Source organism: Diadema antillarum, unplaced genomic scaffold (assembly GCF_040938485.1).
Source record: "Diadema antillarum isolate AM-2024a unplaced genomic scaffold, OU_Dant_1.0 seq00000627_RagTag, whole genome shotgun sequence".
Classification (NCBI taxonomy): domain Eukaryota; kingdom Metazoa; phylum Echinodermata; class Echinoidea; order Diadematoida; family Diadematidae; genus Diadema; species Diadema antillarum.
In genome coordinates, this window is record NW_027271548.1 from 171,232 (window position 1) to 186,598 (window position 15,367).

At 38.2% G+C, this 15,367-nt stretch overlaps 1 protein-coding gene across 1 annotated transcript in view; it reads right to left on the reverse strand.

The window, feature by feature from the left end:
* The window catches only part of LOC139736158 (uncharacterized), a 140,405-nt gene that overhangs the window by 74,214 nt on the left and 50,824 nt on the right, over nucleotides 1–15,367 (reverse strand). Inside the window, exon 3 of the mRNA XM_071646889.1 lies at nucleotides 15,146–15,257. Coding sequence (XP_071502990.1) covers nucleotides 15,146–15,257 — 112 coding nt within the window. The remainder of the gene's footprint in view (nucleotides 1–15,145; nucleotides 15,258–15,367) is intronic.

Here is a 15,367-nt window from a genome sequence, read left to right on the forward strand (position 1 = left end):
GTATCCTGCAGTTTTACAACTGTTGGTTGTTGTTGTTATTTTTGTCCCCACTGCACTATAAAGGTAAAACAGTTCATAATAATGACTGGAAAATTTTTGTTTGAATTAAGTAATACCATGTCAAATTATCTCATTTAGATGCAGCTTTCTCTTTCCTTCAAAATTATGGCAGTAAAGGTCATGGTATCTTTTTGTGAGGAAGGTAAATTTATGGGTTTGCTTCAGCAATAGTATATGCTGTATAGCAAAATACTGCAGTACTTTTGAAGTACACGTGTATTAATCGGCACCTCAACAACCTGGGGAAAAATGACAATACAAATACTACTGCAACATTACATAACCACCGAACATACGTAGTACATCCCTAAACTTAATAACGATAATCATACTATAATTGCCGAACACTGTAAAAACTATCTAGATAACTAATGTTCAGAACTTCAGCTGATGGCAACGAATACTATCTGCAAATGAAACGTGAAGATATAAAGTGCATATTATGTGTTAGTCTGGGGATTCTAGTACTGCTGCATATATTATGTTAAAAGCATGACTTTGCACTGATGTGTCGAGAAGTCCAATGAGGTACAGAATTTCCTCTTTCAAATATCATACTTCAGTCTAGGAAAGAGGAGTAGTAAAATCGATGCGATCAAGAAGACATTGAGTATACCAGAAAACCTGGCTACTGTACATGTACATGGATGGTATACGGACGTGATCAGTGGGTCATTAAAAACTGTTTGTTCAAGGGAGCATGGTCTGTAGTTGCGGTGCAGATTTTCTTTTTTCTTTTAATTTGAAAATAAAACCATAAAAACGAAACAAAACAATAACTGAGAGTGCATGGCTGCTTTTGTGCATTCCTGATCACAACGGTCCAGTCTAAAGTGGACAGTGCATACTTCTATGCATCAGCCTCATACAGGCCTATCTTACACGGATGTCATGTCTGAGGAACTGTGAGGCGTCCAACTTGGAATGTTGGAAAATAAGAGCTTAAGGGGTGGTATAGTTTTGGTTGAGATTGGGCTTTAAGTTTTGGGATTTTTTTACTCTTTTGTAAGATAATGAGATATCACTTATGAAATATGATAGGAGCATACGATTCTAAGATTATGTGATGAAAATTGGTTTTGAAATGGCCGAGATCAGATCCAAAAACAAAGTTGCAGAGACTCCAACTCTCCCGTTTTCGACGGGAGATCTCCCGCCGAAAGCCCATTTTTGCAAAAATCTCCCTTTCTCCCGTTTGAGATTTGATTTCTCCCGCCCTGGCTCTGTGTCTCCCGGTGGAAAGGATTTCGTACTTATTGTTATCGTATGTTGAAAAAAATAAGCCTTAGATAGCACCAGAGAACATCTAGAACCCTAGGAACTTCGCGCTTCGCACACACCAACTTGGAGTCTCCCGTTTGCTAGGGGTTTCGGGCGGGGGAATCTCCAGATCAGAAGGTACTTGGGGTTGGAGTCTCTGAAGTTGTTCTAATAGGTGGTGGGTCCCAGCTTTTATTAGGACCACTTTGTCTTTGCATATCTCAGTCATTTCAAAACCGATTTACATCTAATAAACTTTGATTTTTTTTTGAAGAATTGTATGCTTTTTCAAATTTCATTAGTAGTTTCTCATTGTCTCACCAAAAATGAAAACAAAACTCTGAAAATTTGAAGCCCCATCTCAACCAAAAGCAAAACTATACCATCTCTTTAAATTTGATACAGGAATATATTCTTCTGGTATCAAATTTTGCTTCATCTGTGCCATCTTTAGATGCATTCTTAACTTTTTCATTAAAACTGAAAATAAACAACTAACATAATTGTGCAATTTTTTTTTTTATTTGAAAGCAGCTGATAAGTATATTTGGGTCTGCAATAATTCATCTATCACAGGGTTCAACTGCCACAGCATGCCCCCCCCCCCCCAAAAAAAAGCAAACTGCATAGCAACTATGTTTTAAGACTGCTACAGATTTATTTTATCATCTTATAAATCTCTCTATGACTTGCTGTACTACAAGCTGACAATGTTTTCAATTTACAATAGTTGTAAAGCACACACTGCTATTGTCCCTTTACTTCACGAGTGTTTTTTTTTCTTACATTTCGGATTTATAAGTTGTTATTTTCTGACATTAACGGTTTCATGGAGAGAGTAAAATGTTCGGTAGGCTGTGATAATCGGAGTCAGTAAATGATAACTGGCTAATGAGAGGGCATGTGGTTAGCTCAGATGTAGGTTATTAAAGGAAGCCACCCGATTGTAATGCATGATCATCTAGTGTTCCAACTGGATAGAGGACTGCAGACAGTCTTCAAACCATGTTTCTTGGAAACCTGTGGAACCTTTTCCGTCTAACCCCTTTCACCACTACAAAGAACTGTATAATCTGTATACTGTGTTACAAAGATGAAATAAATAGTAACAACTTGTTCTGTAATACTATGAGCTGGGCATTACAGACCCTGTACCAAAAATCATAGAAATGGCGTATCTCCAACTGAAAATAAAAGAGATGTGTGTCGGATAAAATGCTAATACTAAATGTAGAAATAATGATAATGATAGTAAGAAAAGAAGATCAAAAGTAGGACGGTGTGATTGCCTTTCCTTCTTTTGTGTTTGGCTTACCTGCTATACTCCGTAAGAAAGAAGAGAAAGAGGAGAAAAAAATTGAGAGGAGAGAAAAGAGGAGAAGATTGCAAAGGTTACATTATATTCATATATTGGTTTATATCTCGCTCGACAGAAACGAGAGGACACGGTTGTGGGGCGTGGCCACAGCATCACTGGTGTCGTACGGATATCAATGAGAGAGAGAGGACCGAACACAGAAGGGACAACAGCAAACAAAAACAACAACGTAAATGAAAGCAACCACTCGCATCATGCTTCGTCGCATCAAACTGCACTCTTGAGGGAACGATATGAAGCCCACGGCAAGACGGAAGGCCGGATTCGGTGGGATTAAAAACGAGAACGACCGTAAATAAAACAGGAAAAAAAATGCAATGGGAATCAGTTGTGCCAAAAAAACTCGGTAATGAATGAAATCAATATCACTAGACAGGAAAATAAAAAGTAACAACACACACTCTGTGGTCATTATATCGACCTAAAGAGCAATACTGTTCATCAATTACCAAAACTCACAATCCAGGCAATCATACATGGAATGAAATGAAAAATGGCAATCTGAAAACTTCAAATATATACATACACCTGTATACACACACACACACAAACACACACACACACACACACACACAAACACAAACACACACACAAACACACACACAAACACACACACACACACACACACACACACACACAGAGGCAAACATACACATGGGTGTACCACACACACAAAATGCTTGCAAACATTATCGTAATATTCTTCTTATCAGAACCTTATATCCTGTTATCATGAAAGGCAAACATTTCTGTATGTCATTTGCAAACAGATTGAGCACAGATTCCAAGTGCTACACCACATCGAAACAACAGACCTTTAGTCATTAGGGATGAATACTGAACACGCCAAATATTTTCTGAAGTTTTTATTTTTGCGAATTACGCGAGTCAGATGCTATTTGTGAATTTAAAAACATGAGAAAATATTGACTCTAATCTCAACATATGAATGAGACGTGAATGCATATTCTTCTCAGTTTAGGACTGTATTCCACAATCGCAGATTTTACCACTCACGAAATTGTCGGAAAGTCTCGATGCGCGAAAAATTACACTCGCTGAACAAATAACATAATTACACAATTTCTAGAAATACAGCAGGGGTAGTCCAGTACTAAAATTTCCTTTTATCTATTCAGATCACTCTTCTCTGTCATAAAACAAACTAAAGCTTAAAACAGCAGAATCAGAGTAAGACTTTCTTTTTCTCTATTTAAGCATTTATATCACACACTCCCTCTCACCTCTAAATGCAATCACCATAACCCCAGCCACAAACATTCTAATCTTTATTTCAGTCGACAGCGCAGTCTCATCAACAATCCTCGACTGCGATAAATCAATTTCATCTTGTTAAACAGCTAGCAAACATCTGGGACACACACTGACCCTTCTGTCTACCTCTTCTACATCATCCAATTACACAATCCTTGATTTCAATTTTCGTCTTCTGTATATCCCCACCCCCCCCCCCCCTCAACCATCCCACACAGATGCATTTCAGCACCTTGAACCCTGAAACCATGCATGAAAAGAGGATACCTGACCCAGGGGACAAAATTAAAAGGTCTCTTAAGCCAAAGACTGATTACAAGATTTAACTTCTCCTTGTTCCCTGTCCCATTTTTATCAGAGGGGGGACTTTGACATGGTATGTGGTCCCACATACTGGAATCTTTGTATGTAAAATGTCAGTTCTCCAGAGAATTTCAATATGCCAGGACAGAACTCAATTTAAAAATGGAGTAATGACATTAGTATATCTGATATCAAACTCTGAGATTTCTTAATCAGTCAATCAATCGTCATGTGTGTCTGATATATTCGTCTGTGCTTATGTATGTCTGTATTTTTGTCTGTCTGTGTATGTTTATAAGCGCATATTTGCGTCTGTGTATCCATGTACTTAATGCATGTGAGATCGAAGACCATGCTTCTATATTTTTTGCATCCCTCAGCATGTGCACAAACCTAATCTCATTAAATCAAAATGATTCGTCAACCAGAGCTGTCAAACACTTTCTGACCAAGATTTGACGCTTTGAAATATCTGTCATAATTGTGTCGAGGTTGTGTAAGTCAGACCAGGTCGTTGAATCAATCATCATTCACTGCGTAGGGGGCCTCCCCATAGCAGGCTCATTAATGTTGGCAGAGCCGGTCTGCAACCACGTCGAGCAGCAACCATGAAGTAACAAGCCATGTAAACACGGGACGGGCTAATAAAAGATATGCACAGATAATCATCACGACATCCGTACCCTGGTGTGTATGCCTCCATGCATTCCAGAAAGGTGAATAATGTGAAAGAGATTTTTAAGGATAATCTTTCACAAAGCAGAACTTTTGCCATATTGGTGCATTTCACACCATTAGATATCTTCTAATTAGGTGATACGCTATCAGCGTATCACCTATTGTGATTGTCAAAATCTCTCTTTATTTCTTTTTATTCTTCTTTCTTTCTGGACAATTTTGTGTCATCAATATCTCAAGAATGACATTACGGAATAACATGACATTTTCAGGGAACATGTCTCATGACAATATCTAGCCACAATAAGGTTTTCATGACAGTAACATATCTATGACGTCGTCTAGGCGCCATTTTGTGATTTTTGGACCATGTTACATGATCGATCATAACTTCATAACTAAAGGTCATTTCTGTATCATTTTTTGTGGACATAAAGTTCAGGTCACGTTCTATCTTACTTCTTTTGATGCTAATTACCTAGGACATCATTAAGTGCGCGTAAGCGCGCGTCAAAATTTTAAAAGGCTCAAAACAACTTTCCAATGGGAAATCTCGAAGTTTCAGACAATTTTATGCGTTTCAAACAATTTTGCGCGTGCGCGTCCGTCCGCGCATTTTCGCGCGCACAGCGCGTCAGCAACATGAAAATACACTTTTTTTGACAGATTTGGATTCCTGATACTTTGAGCAACAATATCCATTGATTTCTAATCGATTCCTACAAATAACAAAGCAATGCACTTGCGTCAAAGTTCAAATTTCGCGTGCGCGTCTATGTGCAAATATAGTGAAAAAACATGTCTTTGTTTATTTCGCCATAGCTCTTTAAAACGTCAGGTGACCCTATGTTTTTATTGCATATTACAAAAGCATATAAATTGGACATGACGTTTCAAGTATCATTATTTCCATAATTACATTATGACGTCATCATATCGTCATCTGAAATCAAAAAAGTGGAATTAATTTTTTTGAGGTACTGTTTCTGACATTCATTTGCTCGTATCTCTGTTGTTTAAGCTCAATATTATCCCAAATTCAGATATGTTGTACTTTGAACATTTGCCTTTCAAGTCCATGTCATGGTTTTGAAATTCGATGACGTCATCATGCTTTAAATTGTGTTTAAAGGTAAAGACGCAAAATCGGACAAGTTTACGTGTTATGTCTATGGGAGGTGATTTTTTTAGAAACCATGCATTGACTTGACAACGTTTAAGCACCTTTATCTCAGCTGATTTTGCTTCATTTCCTCTGAAACTTATTTATGTTGTAGCTGTGACAATAAGCTGCAGTAATCATGCATTTTATTCTTTGAAATCTCCTCATGAGGTTGACAATTTTGCAATTTAAAACTGAAAATGAGAATGGAATGCGGACCAAACGATTCCTGATTCATCTTTCACGTACATAAGCTTACGTTCCTCTAATTTTCTCGTCGAGACGTATGGTCGAGTGGTTAGAGGCGTCGTCTTAGAAACGTGAGGTTGCACACGTACGGGTTCGATCCTCACAAGAGCACGAAAGAAAATAATATATTTTTTTTACTTTTTTTCTTCAATAGAGTACTACACCTTCGTCCATGTAGAAATCACGTTTGCATGTAAACACACCTATACGCACACACTCACACAGTATACCTTTGTTTTGCGTTGGAGACTGCATTACTTCGACTGCTGCAAAATTATAGTTTTGCAGGTTGGGCTTTTCAAACTGATATAGTATACTGTCACAACATGAAATTTGTTCATATTAATTCAGTAACACAATGTAGTCGTGGTTACTTTGTGCTGATTTATACATGTAACAAGCTATACATTGTAAAAAAGGTATTCAGTCTTCTGTATTGATGATTATTTGTCAATTAGTGGTTTTTGTGGAGTTTCAGATAGTGATAAAAAGTATGGATGATAAGTGCAGCGATAATTCCTATAGTTAGTTCAAAGCTGTGTTACAGATGTTTGATACATACATTTAGCATTGTGTGTGTGTATATACGTGTGTATACAGGTTGGCCATATGACACATGCTAGACAATTACTCTTAATTGATTAGCAAACGTGATCAGCTATGGAACTGAATATGGTACTAATGTATGATGTTAATGATTCTGATTAAACTGTGACGAGTTTAAAGGGATAGCGTAACTGTGTGTAAAAATAAGGCAATTATAAGGATATTTTAGGGCAATTTGATAACCATGCCTATAATAATTTCATACAGGTACTAATGCCTGCCTCATATTCAAATGATAGATCGTCATGTCAATAGCAAACTGACAACGTACGATGAATGTGTTATATATTGAACAACTGTCTTTCAAGTCCATAACGTTCCCCATATTTTCCCGTCGAGACGTGTCGCCGAGTGGTTAAAGGCGACGTCTCAGAGACGTGAGGTTGCGGGTTCGAACCCCACAAGATCACGAAACAAAATAATTAGCTACTTTACTGTTTTTTTTTCTTCAATTTTGTATTACATATTCGTCCATGTAGAAATCACGTTCGTATATAAACGCACCTATACACACACACAGACACACACACACGCCATATCCCTCTTTTTTGTGTGTTGGAGACCACATTGCTTCGACTGCAGCAACATTTTGCAGGTTGACTTTGTCAAACCGATCATAGTATGTAATGACGACGACTGAGGTGTTGTACTTTGAACAATTTTCTTTCAAGACCATGTCATTGTTTTGTAATTTGATGACGTCATTACACTGAAAATTGTGATTAAAGGCAAGGTATCAAAACCAGCCGATTATAGGTTTTATGTCTGCGGGACGTATTTTTCCCAAGTTGCCAGAAATGGCATAGCGACCTCAGTCGTTACAAGGCCGCTTTTCCGTCTAGCAATGCAATAGATGTTCACACGGCCACGTTAGTTGAGTGGGCATTGACTTTCCCCCCGTTATATCTATACATTGTTGTTGTTTTTTTGTCTTACCATTTCCGTGGATGACCCGTGGTCGAGTGGTTACAGATACGGTTTCGCATGCACGCTCAATATAACTTCAAGGTGCCTATATCACATTCTTTTCTTTGTCGATCACAGATGACTGTCATCTCATGACCACAAGCGTATCACCTAACTCGTCCTCAATGTGACGAGTTTTCATGTCTCGTTATTGTTATCTGTTGCTGTTTGCTGTTGTTGAAGATGATAACGACAAAGATGTTGATTTGCAGGGTGCAGATATATAGAAACAAACCGTCTAAATTTTGCAGGGCCTACTATTGAATGAATTTAAGAATAACACATCAAATTCAGATAACCCCTTCCTTTATCTTATAAAGTCTGTACCTAAACTGCACTTCTAAATCTTCACAAGAGCAATCATCATTCCATCACCTTCTTCAAATTACCAAATGCCCTCATAGTTCAACAGGTTTACCAAAGAAGAAGTTGCTGGGTACAGGAGACATGACGACGTCTGCCCTTTTGATTAGGTGGGGAAGATTGGCTATAATCAAATGATTTCTTTGAAAAGACCTTCCATCACTCCAGTACAGCTGCCCACAAGTGACCTAGGATCATCAAGGACATCAGAAAGTTTGTGTTTCTTTAAAAGGTCTTTCACCTTGTCCCAAACTTAATTGATATTTTCACTGACTGATGATACTCATATACATATGAGAGGATGAAGACAGAATTGCCAAGTATAATTATTTACTCATTCATTCATTCATTCAGTCTTTCATTCATTCATTCATTCATTCATTCATTCATTCATTCATTCATTCACTCATTCATTCACTCATTCATTCATTCTTTCATTCAGGCATTCTTTCATTCATTCATTCATTCATTCATTCATTCATTCATTCATTCATTCATTCATTCATTCCTTCATTCATTCATTCATTCATACATTCATTCATTCATTAAACCATCCAGTCATCCATAAAATTGAAACAAAATCACAAAAATTATAATCATTACAAATCAAAAATTCTCCTACAGACACATCCTATTCTGGACACAGATTCCATCCTGCAGTACAACTGCCCAAAATCTCTCCAGACACGTGACCAGAGAACCTGATTTCGTTGCTTGGTTTGAGAATACGCAGTCCCCATCTTCACTCTGTGATTTCAGGATGCCCAAAATACCTGGAATTTCGCATCAATCTACACCCCACAAGAGGAGAGGAGGAGGAGGAGGAGGAGGAGCCCAAAACACACACACCCCTGGCTCCTTACCCCTGGATCCTACTCCAAGCTCCAAGGCATGCCAGCCAGGATGAGAGCCTTGCAACAAAAGGGCACACGGCAAGAAAGCGAAACTTACGGCAACCGCCAACAAATGATCATATAAGAACAACTGCAATTCATGCACGAAGAAGAAAAAAAAAAATTGTGTTGATGCTATCATCATATTCCACACTTAAAATCACAACAAATCACCATGCATACGACATCTACTTTATAGTTGACATGTGTCCACTTTGTTTAGATACTGACAAATCATCAAGCAACAATGATGGACATTTTTTTCTTTCTTCTTTCATTTTTGGATTACTTCATAAAACTCTGCCAGGACTGTAGGGTTTCTGCAAGCACACAGTATACAAAAAGACATTCTTCTGAGAGTATTGAATATCAAAACTCAATAACACCATCATTCAATCTGGACAAAGAAGAGTATAAGAACCAGCAGAGCACATGCAGGTGCAGATTCATGCAGAATTATTGAATATATGTGAAAACCAATCAAACGGTAACAATTAGAGTATCACTAAATACAATGCAGAAATAATCTGCCACTAGACTGAATATTCCCAGTAAAGTGTATGCTACCCCCATTTGAAAGGGATCGCAACACATCATAGGTTTTCCTTGGGGGCGTATTAGAAATGGGTATGCAAATTCTGACACACTGTCGACAGCAATGATTTCACACACGAAGATGCTGAGCATTGTGGCAAATTGTGGGCTTCAAATAATGTTCCAGAGCAGCCACCCAGGAATGTCCCTTGAATTCTGCTCAGGACTGACCGCTATACAGCATGTACTGCCAATTATCAATGACTGAATAACTGAACAAAAATAATACTCAATTTGATTCAAATGGGACAGTGATGTAAAATCCCATTTGGTCTAAAGCTCTGCAGACATGAAAAATAGTGTCCTTCAACATGTCTCCGACATATACAATTCTTGTAGGGTTGCAACATTCCCCCACTCCCCCCCCCCAGCCCCCCCCCCCCCTTCAGATACAAGTTCACAAGTGCCAAAGTGCGCCTCGAGAATACCAAATATTTTCTCCCTGGTTTCTATGCTTCATTTTACAGTTAATGAGCACCCGTCACTCATTTGGACCGACGTCTGTAATGGCAACAACCCAAAGTATCTCCTGACACTAGGTGAAAAATATGGGCCTGAAACTATGTCAAAGCTAGGATTTGGATAGGTTGGAATTCTCCATCCCAGATTGGAAAGTCTCAATACCTGGAGAAATAAACACCTGAGTGTGCTTTCTCCTCGTTTAAGTTTTAAATACTAAAAGAAATGCCCCTCCCCACCCCCCCCCCCCCCATTTTCTTTTACACTCGACCGATTTCTTCAGCTTGATTGACAGCTGATTTTTTGGCAAGCTGTCATGTTTATGTGCATACTCAAGGTACTTTTAATCTATTCATGTTCTTTTTCTCTCATTTGATTGGGCTGACTTGAATTTGTGGAGTCATTTGTGGAGACTGCAATCCAGTTGTAGTCTAAACAGCTTCTGGATTGTGTTTTTCATTTCCCTTCTAATCATGTTGTCCTTCTAGGCATTTGAAATTTCCAAGGTGTGAAAGACCAGCGTTACTCTCAATGTTGGGGAAAAAGTTGTATCCTTTTTTTTGAGGGGGAAACCAATTTCAGTCAACATCTGACCCCACTTGATGCGATTTCTAGGTCATGGAATATGGAAGACTCTGTGTTATTCTGAAGCGAATACAAGACGACGCAACTGGGAGTAAATCCAGACATCTGGGATAACAACTTATGCGTCAATCTATGAACATTTCAATCTAGCGACTTGACATCTTATACAAGCTCAAGGTTTCTTCCTTCCATGTTTTGGCAGAAATACTTCCACCGAGGAATGACTTTATGACTTGTTTATGGATATGGTGAACTACCAGGGGACGTACGACTACCCTCATAATATCGCTATCAGATTGCCAACAGGCAGGAATTGGGGCGACAGTCGCAGGGAGAGACTTTGGGGGTAACAAGACCTCCACACCGATATGGAAAAGCAATTGGGCGTTAACTTTTGACTAGGAGATATCTTGCCAAAAATACTGCTCAGAGAATTGGTTCTGCCTAAAACCAATCTAGAACAGATCCACAGAGCTATCAACACCTTTACTGCAGCACACTTTATTCTTTTCCCCCAGTTTTCTTTTTATTTTGATCCGTCACATTCCATAACATTATGGACATTCCGGTTTGATCCACATCTTTCACATCAGCAGTAAATAACGAGATATGCCATTTATACCTATGATGTCCCACAATCACGTACTGCAATAATTTACATCTCACGAAAACCCATCATGCAAGAAAGTGTAGATAGTAAGAAATGTTCACTATCAGCAATATGGGTCTTGTTTTATGAAGAGTAGGAAGAGGAAGAGGAAAAGGAAGAAAAGGAAAAGAAAAAAAAAAGAAGAAGAAAAACTAAAAGTAGAAGTAGTAGCTGGAATAGTAAAAAACCAGGAATTGTAGAGGCAAAACGTTTTGGAAATTTGACCGAACATTCTTTGGGCAAAAAGATATGAGACAGAAATTTGTCCACAGCCAATGCGTGATCTGGTTTAAGATGAGGAGATCCGATCCCTCTAAAAAGAACAAGGGGCTTAAGGTTTCAGAGAAAACACTATCGAGTCATACCAGCAGATAGAATGCGTATGTAACACAATCTCAAGGGTCTAAGACAAGCATTTTGTTGTCTACCCAACACTGCGATAAACAGAAGGCGAGATCGTTCATTTGATAGCCCCATCAAATTGATTTCACACATAAAACTGACTTCATTATAACATACTTCATCGTCATTGATTCCTTGTTGGCATCAGACCGATTTAAATGATATACAAATGTTCACATACCATCTTCTAGCATTGCATCATATATAAATCTATGGGCAAAAAAAAAAAATAGCATTCACATAATGTAGAGAAAATTGCATATTACAGATATCTCAGAGTCTCACAGAGGAAAAGCAGAGAGCGGGGTGAATTCCGTCTTCCATTTTCTACGCTCGTCAAAGGGGACCATAAATATCCATGCATTTTGAAAACGGGACTACAATTCCATGCACCGACGACAGCAACCAACAGACTTAACAGAGTCTACTCTCTAAAATGTGGGTGAAATATATGACAAAAAGACTGTAGCATGCAGTCTATGACCATTTTACTTTCATTATTTAGGTTTATAAACAAAATTTAAATTCTTTCAGGCATAGGAAGAGGAAACAACTTGTTGCATGCTCAATGGAAGACTGTCCAAGAGGTCAATTCACCAGGACATGCATTCTAAGACCAAACAGCTGTGGCCCTCCTCTGCAAAAACTGACCGGTCTGGTCTCCACAGCCCTCTAAAGACGTCATTTGGTATCAAAAGAGCACCCATCGGGTAATTATATTACATTATGACACGTCCATCGAAAGTCCTGATCTTTTCGTCTTTCTGATTGCCCGATGGCATCATTAAAAGGCCAAGGAATGGAATATCTTCTACGTTTTGTTCTCTTGCATACGGTTGTTGCAAGATTGTGATTGCGTTTTGTGCCAAACATAGGCTGACGATATACTCCACAATCCAAGGAAAAGTGGTATTGGACTGGGTCCAGAAACGGAATGATGCAAATGAGGGCCAGGGAGCAAGTGTGTGCTGATGACATGTTCATGCCAACACACCTGAAGTCTTTCTTTGATGATGCAAAAAAGTACCAAGCATGCATACAGCACATTTTAAGTATGCACACAGCCATATAACATCGGATGATTGAACAGGACAAGAATGATTCCAGCATTTCAAGCACAGATAATGACATTCATTGTAATATATAATGTATTCAATGAAATAATGCATACAATGAATTAATCTATATAATTTCCTGAATAACATTCTTATACTTTAAAAATATATTTCACATTGTAAATACAAAAATGCATTGAACAATTTAAAGAAATGATTTATCGCACGTAATTTTGCAAAATGAGTATTCCATGTTGAATGTAAAACAAGTAATGGAATGCTGGTAATATGTTTTAATTGCAATTGATTACAAATAATAAAATGGCCTGGCACCGCACAGGTGTACATTGCTGCCACTGTGACCTTTGAACCTCATGGGTCAAGCGAATATTCTTTATGAAGTCTGAAACTAGAAACAATAACAAATGGCATGGAACATACATGTAGACCCGTATATGAAGATATATGAGCTCTGTGCTTGCAAGAAACAGAATGTTGGCGGTGGGCTCTTATCTGCTTGCAAATTTGCCAGCCAACTGCACTCTCATGTACACCGGCACAGTAGCAGTATATTTTTCATACATCACAAAATGGCTTCGTGATAAAGATGTAACGGATTATGGATTCCAAGTTAGAGAGGCACAATTCATCACGGGACATTTTCTCCACTGCTGTGTAATGCACCGATAAATTCCTGCCGAAAGTTTGCTTCTACACGTGCCACCTCACTATTACTGACGGAAAATCCTGGCATTTGTAGCAGTACAGTTATCACGTTTGTTTCATGTTTTAGGGTGGACTCAACATATATATTAAGCACGAATGATAAGCTACAAAATTAAATGGGGTGGGTTAAAGAATACACGTCTCCGACACGGAGACTGAATGAGACTTTTTTTTTAATGTTAATAATGTTACACAGACTAAAATCTACTACACAAAGGACAATATTTCAGATTCTACCAGTGTTAATACTACATTCTAATCACAAGTGATCTTTAGCTCACCAAGGTACTTGTACAAAAGAGTACTTTTTTATGTGTATATATTATTGTACCTTGTGTAGTGTGTGCTAATTACAATGATCTCATCAAGACTACAGTTATTTCAGCACAAGTTAGCTCATTTTGGGTCATCTTGTATGAATTCAAAAAAGTGCCCAAATCCATATTCAATCATGATCATATTCTCGTGGCATGAATTCATTTTCCAGCACTGACGTTTGTTGTTTATCACCTTGAAATCACAAACGAGTGTTGCAATAACGCATTAAGATTTAAAGTTTACAGAGGAAGCCTTCTCCACTTTCACTCCCAGCTAACAAGAAAAGAAAATTGAGGATTTAAAGCTAGAAAAGGTACCAAAGATTGTTCATGTGCTTGGCAGGTTTGCTCAAGACCTGATTCATACTTGGTGCTTAATCTTGGTTTTTGCCTTTTGATTGACCCAATAGAGCTGACCTACAATGTATGCTATGTACCAGTTATCAAGTGTAACATGGGCACTTCTTTGATACAGAGTTACACTTGATTGCAAGTTTGGTACCAGCTGTAAGTCATGGCTGACAATGCATTGACCAAAACTTGTGACCAATTGCTGTTCCGTATTACGAGGCCCTGTTCACATAAGGCAGCATGGAATTCAAAAGCATTCGATGGAGATACAGAGGTTGAATGAATGAATATTTTCATCTTTTGGTATTGCTTGAAAATGACTACTGACGAAAGAACATCCTCTAAGTCTGCATTTAAATATGAATCATACACAAATGTCATTTGTTTATAAATATAACTAGTCTGCATAAAAATGTTTTAAAAAGATACAAAAATTGAATACAATCAGTACAGGAGGAAAAGCTTTTGGCATGAAATATAATCAGCGCAATATTCATAATCCCTCAAATATGATTTTTACATGGTTTTTTTTCCCCTTCTTTTATAGAGGAGCTATAGCATTTATTGGCTGTCATGAAGATAGACATACATTTATGCATCATTTGAATGGAGCAAACTGAGAATAAATATAAGGAGCTGAAACTCCTTCAGTCATATCCAAAACTAAGATTTGAAAAGATATTGATATATATACAAATATCATATGCATTCTCTTGAATACCACTTGTATCTCTATCAAAAGCTTTTGATTCTGGATTAGTGACGGGAGTTGAGAGGGACAAAGTGGGGGTGTGGTTTTACCCCCCATACTTACTTGTATACTGTGGATGGTGGCCCCACCCTTGTTCCCCTTGCTGGCGGCGACATGAGCGAGGTACTGGATGACTTTCTTGGTGTTCTCGGTCTTGCCAGCCCCGGACTCACCGCTGAGGGTCAAGATGCGGGAAAGTAGAACATATTTTTCGTTGACTTATCCATCATCAATATCAAACTCCAGAGCAGGATATGTTTGAATTGTAATGCTTGGACAGCTGAT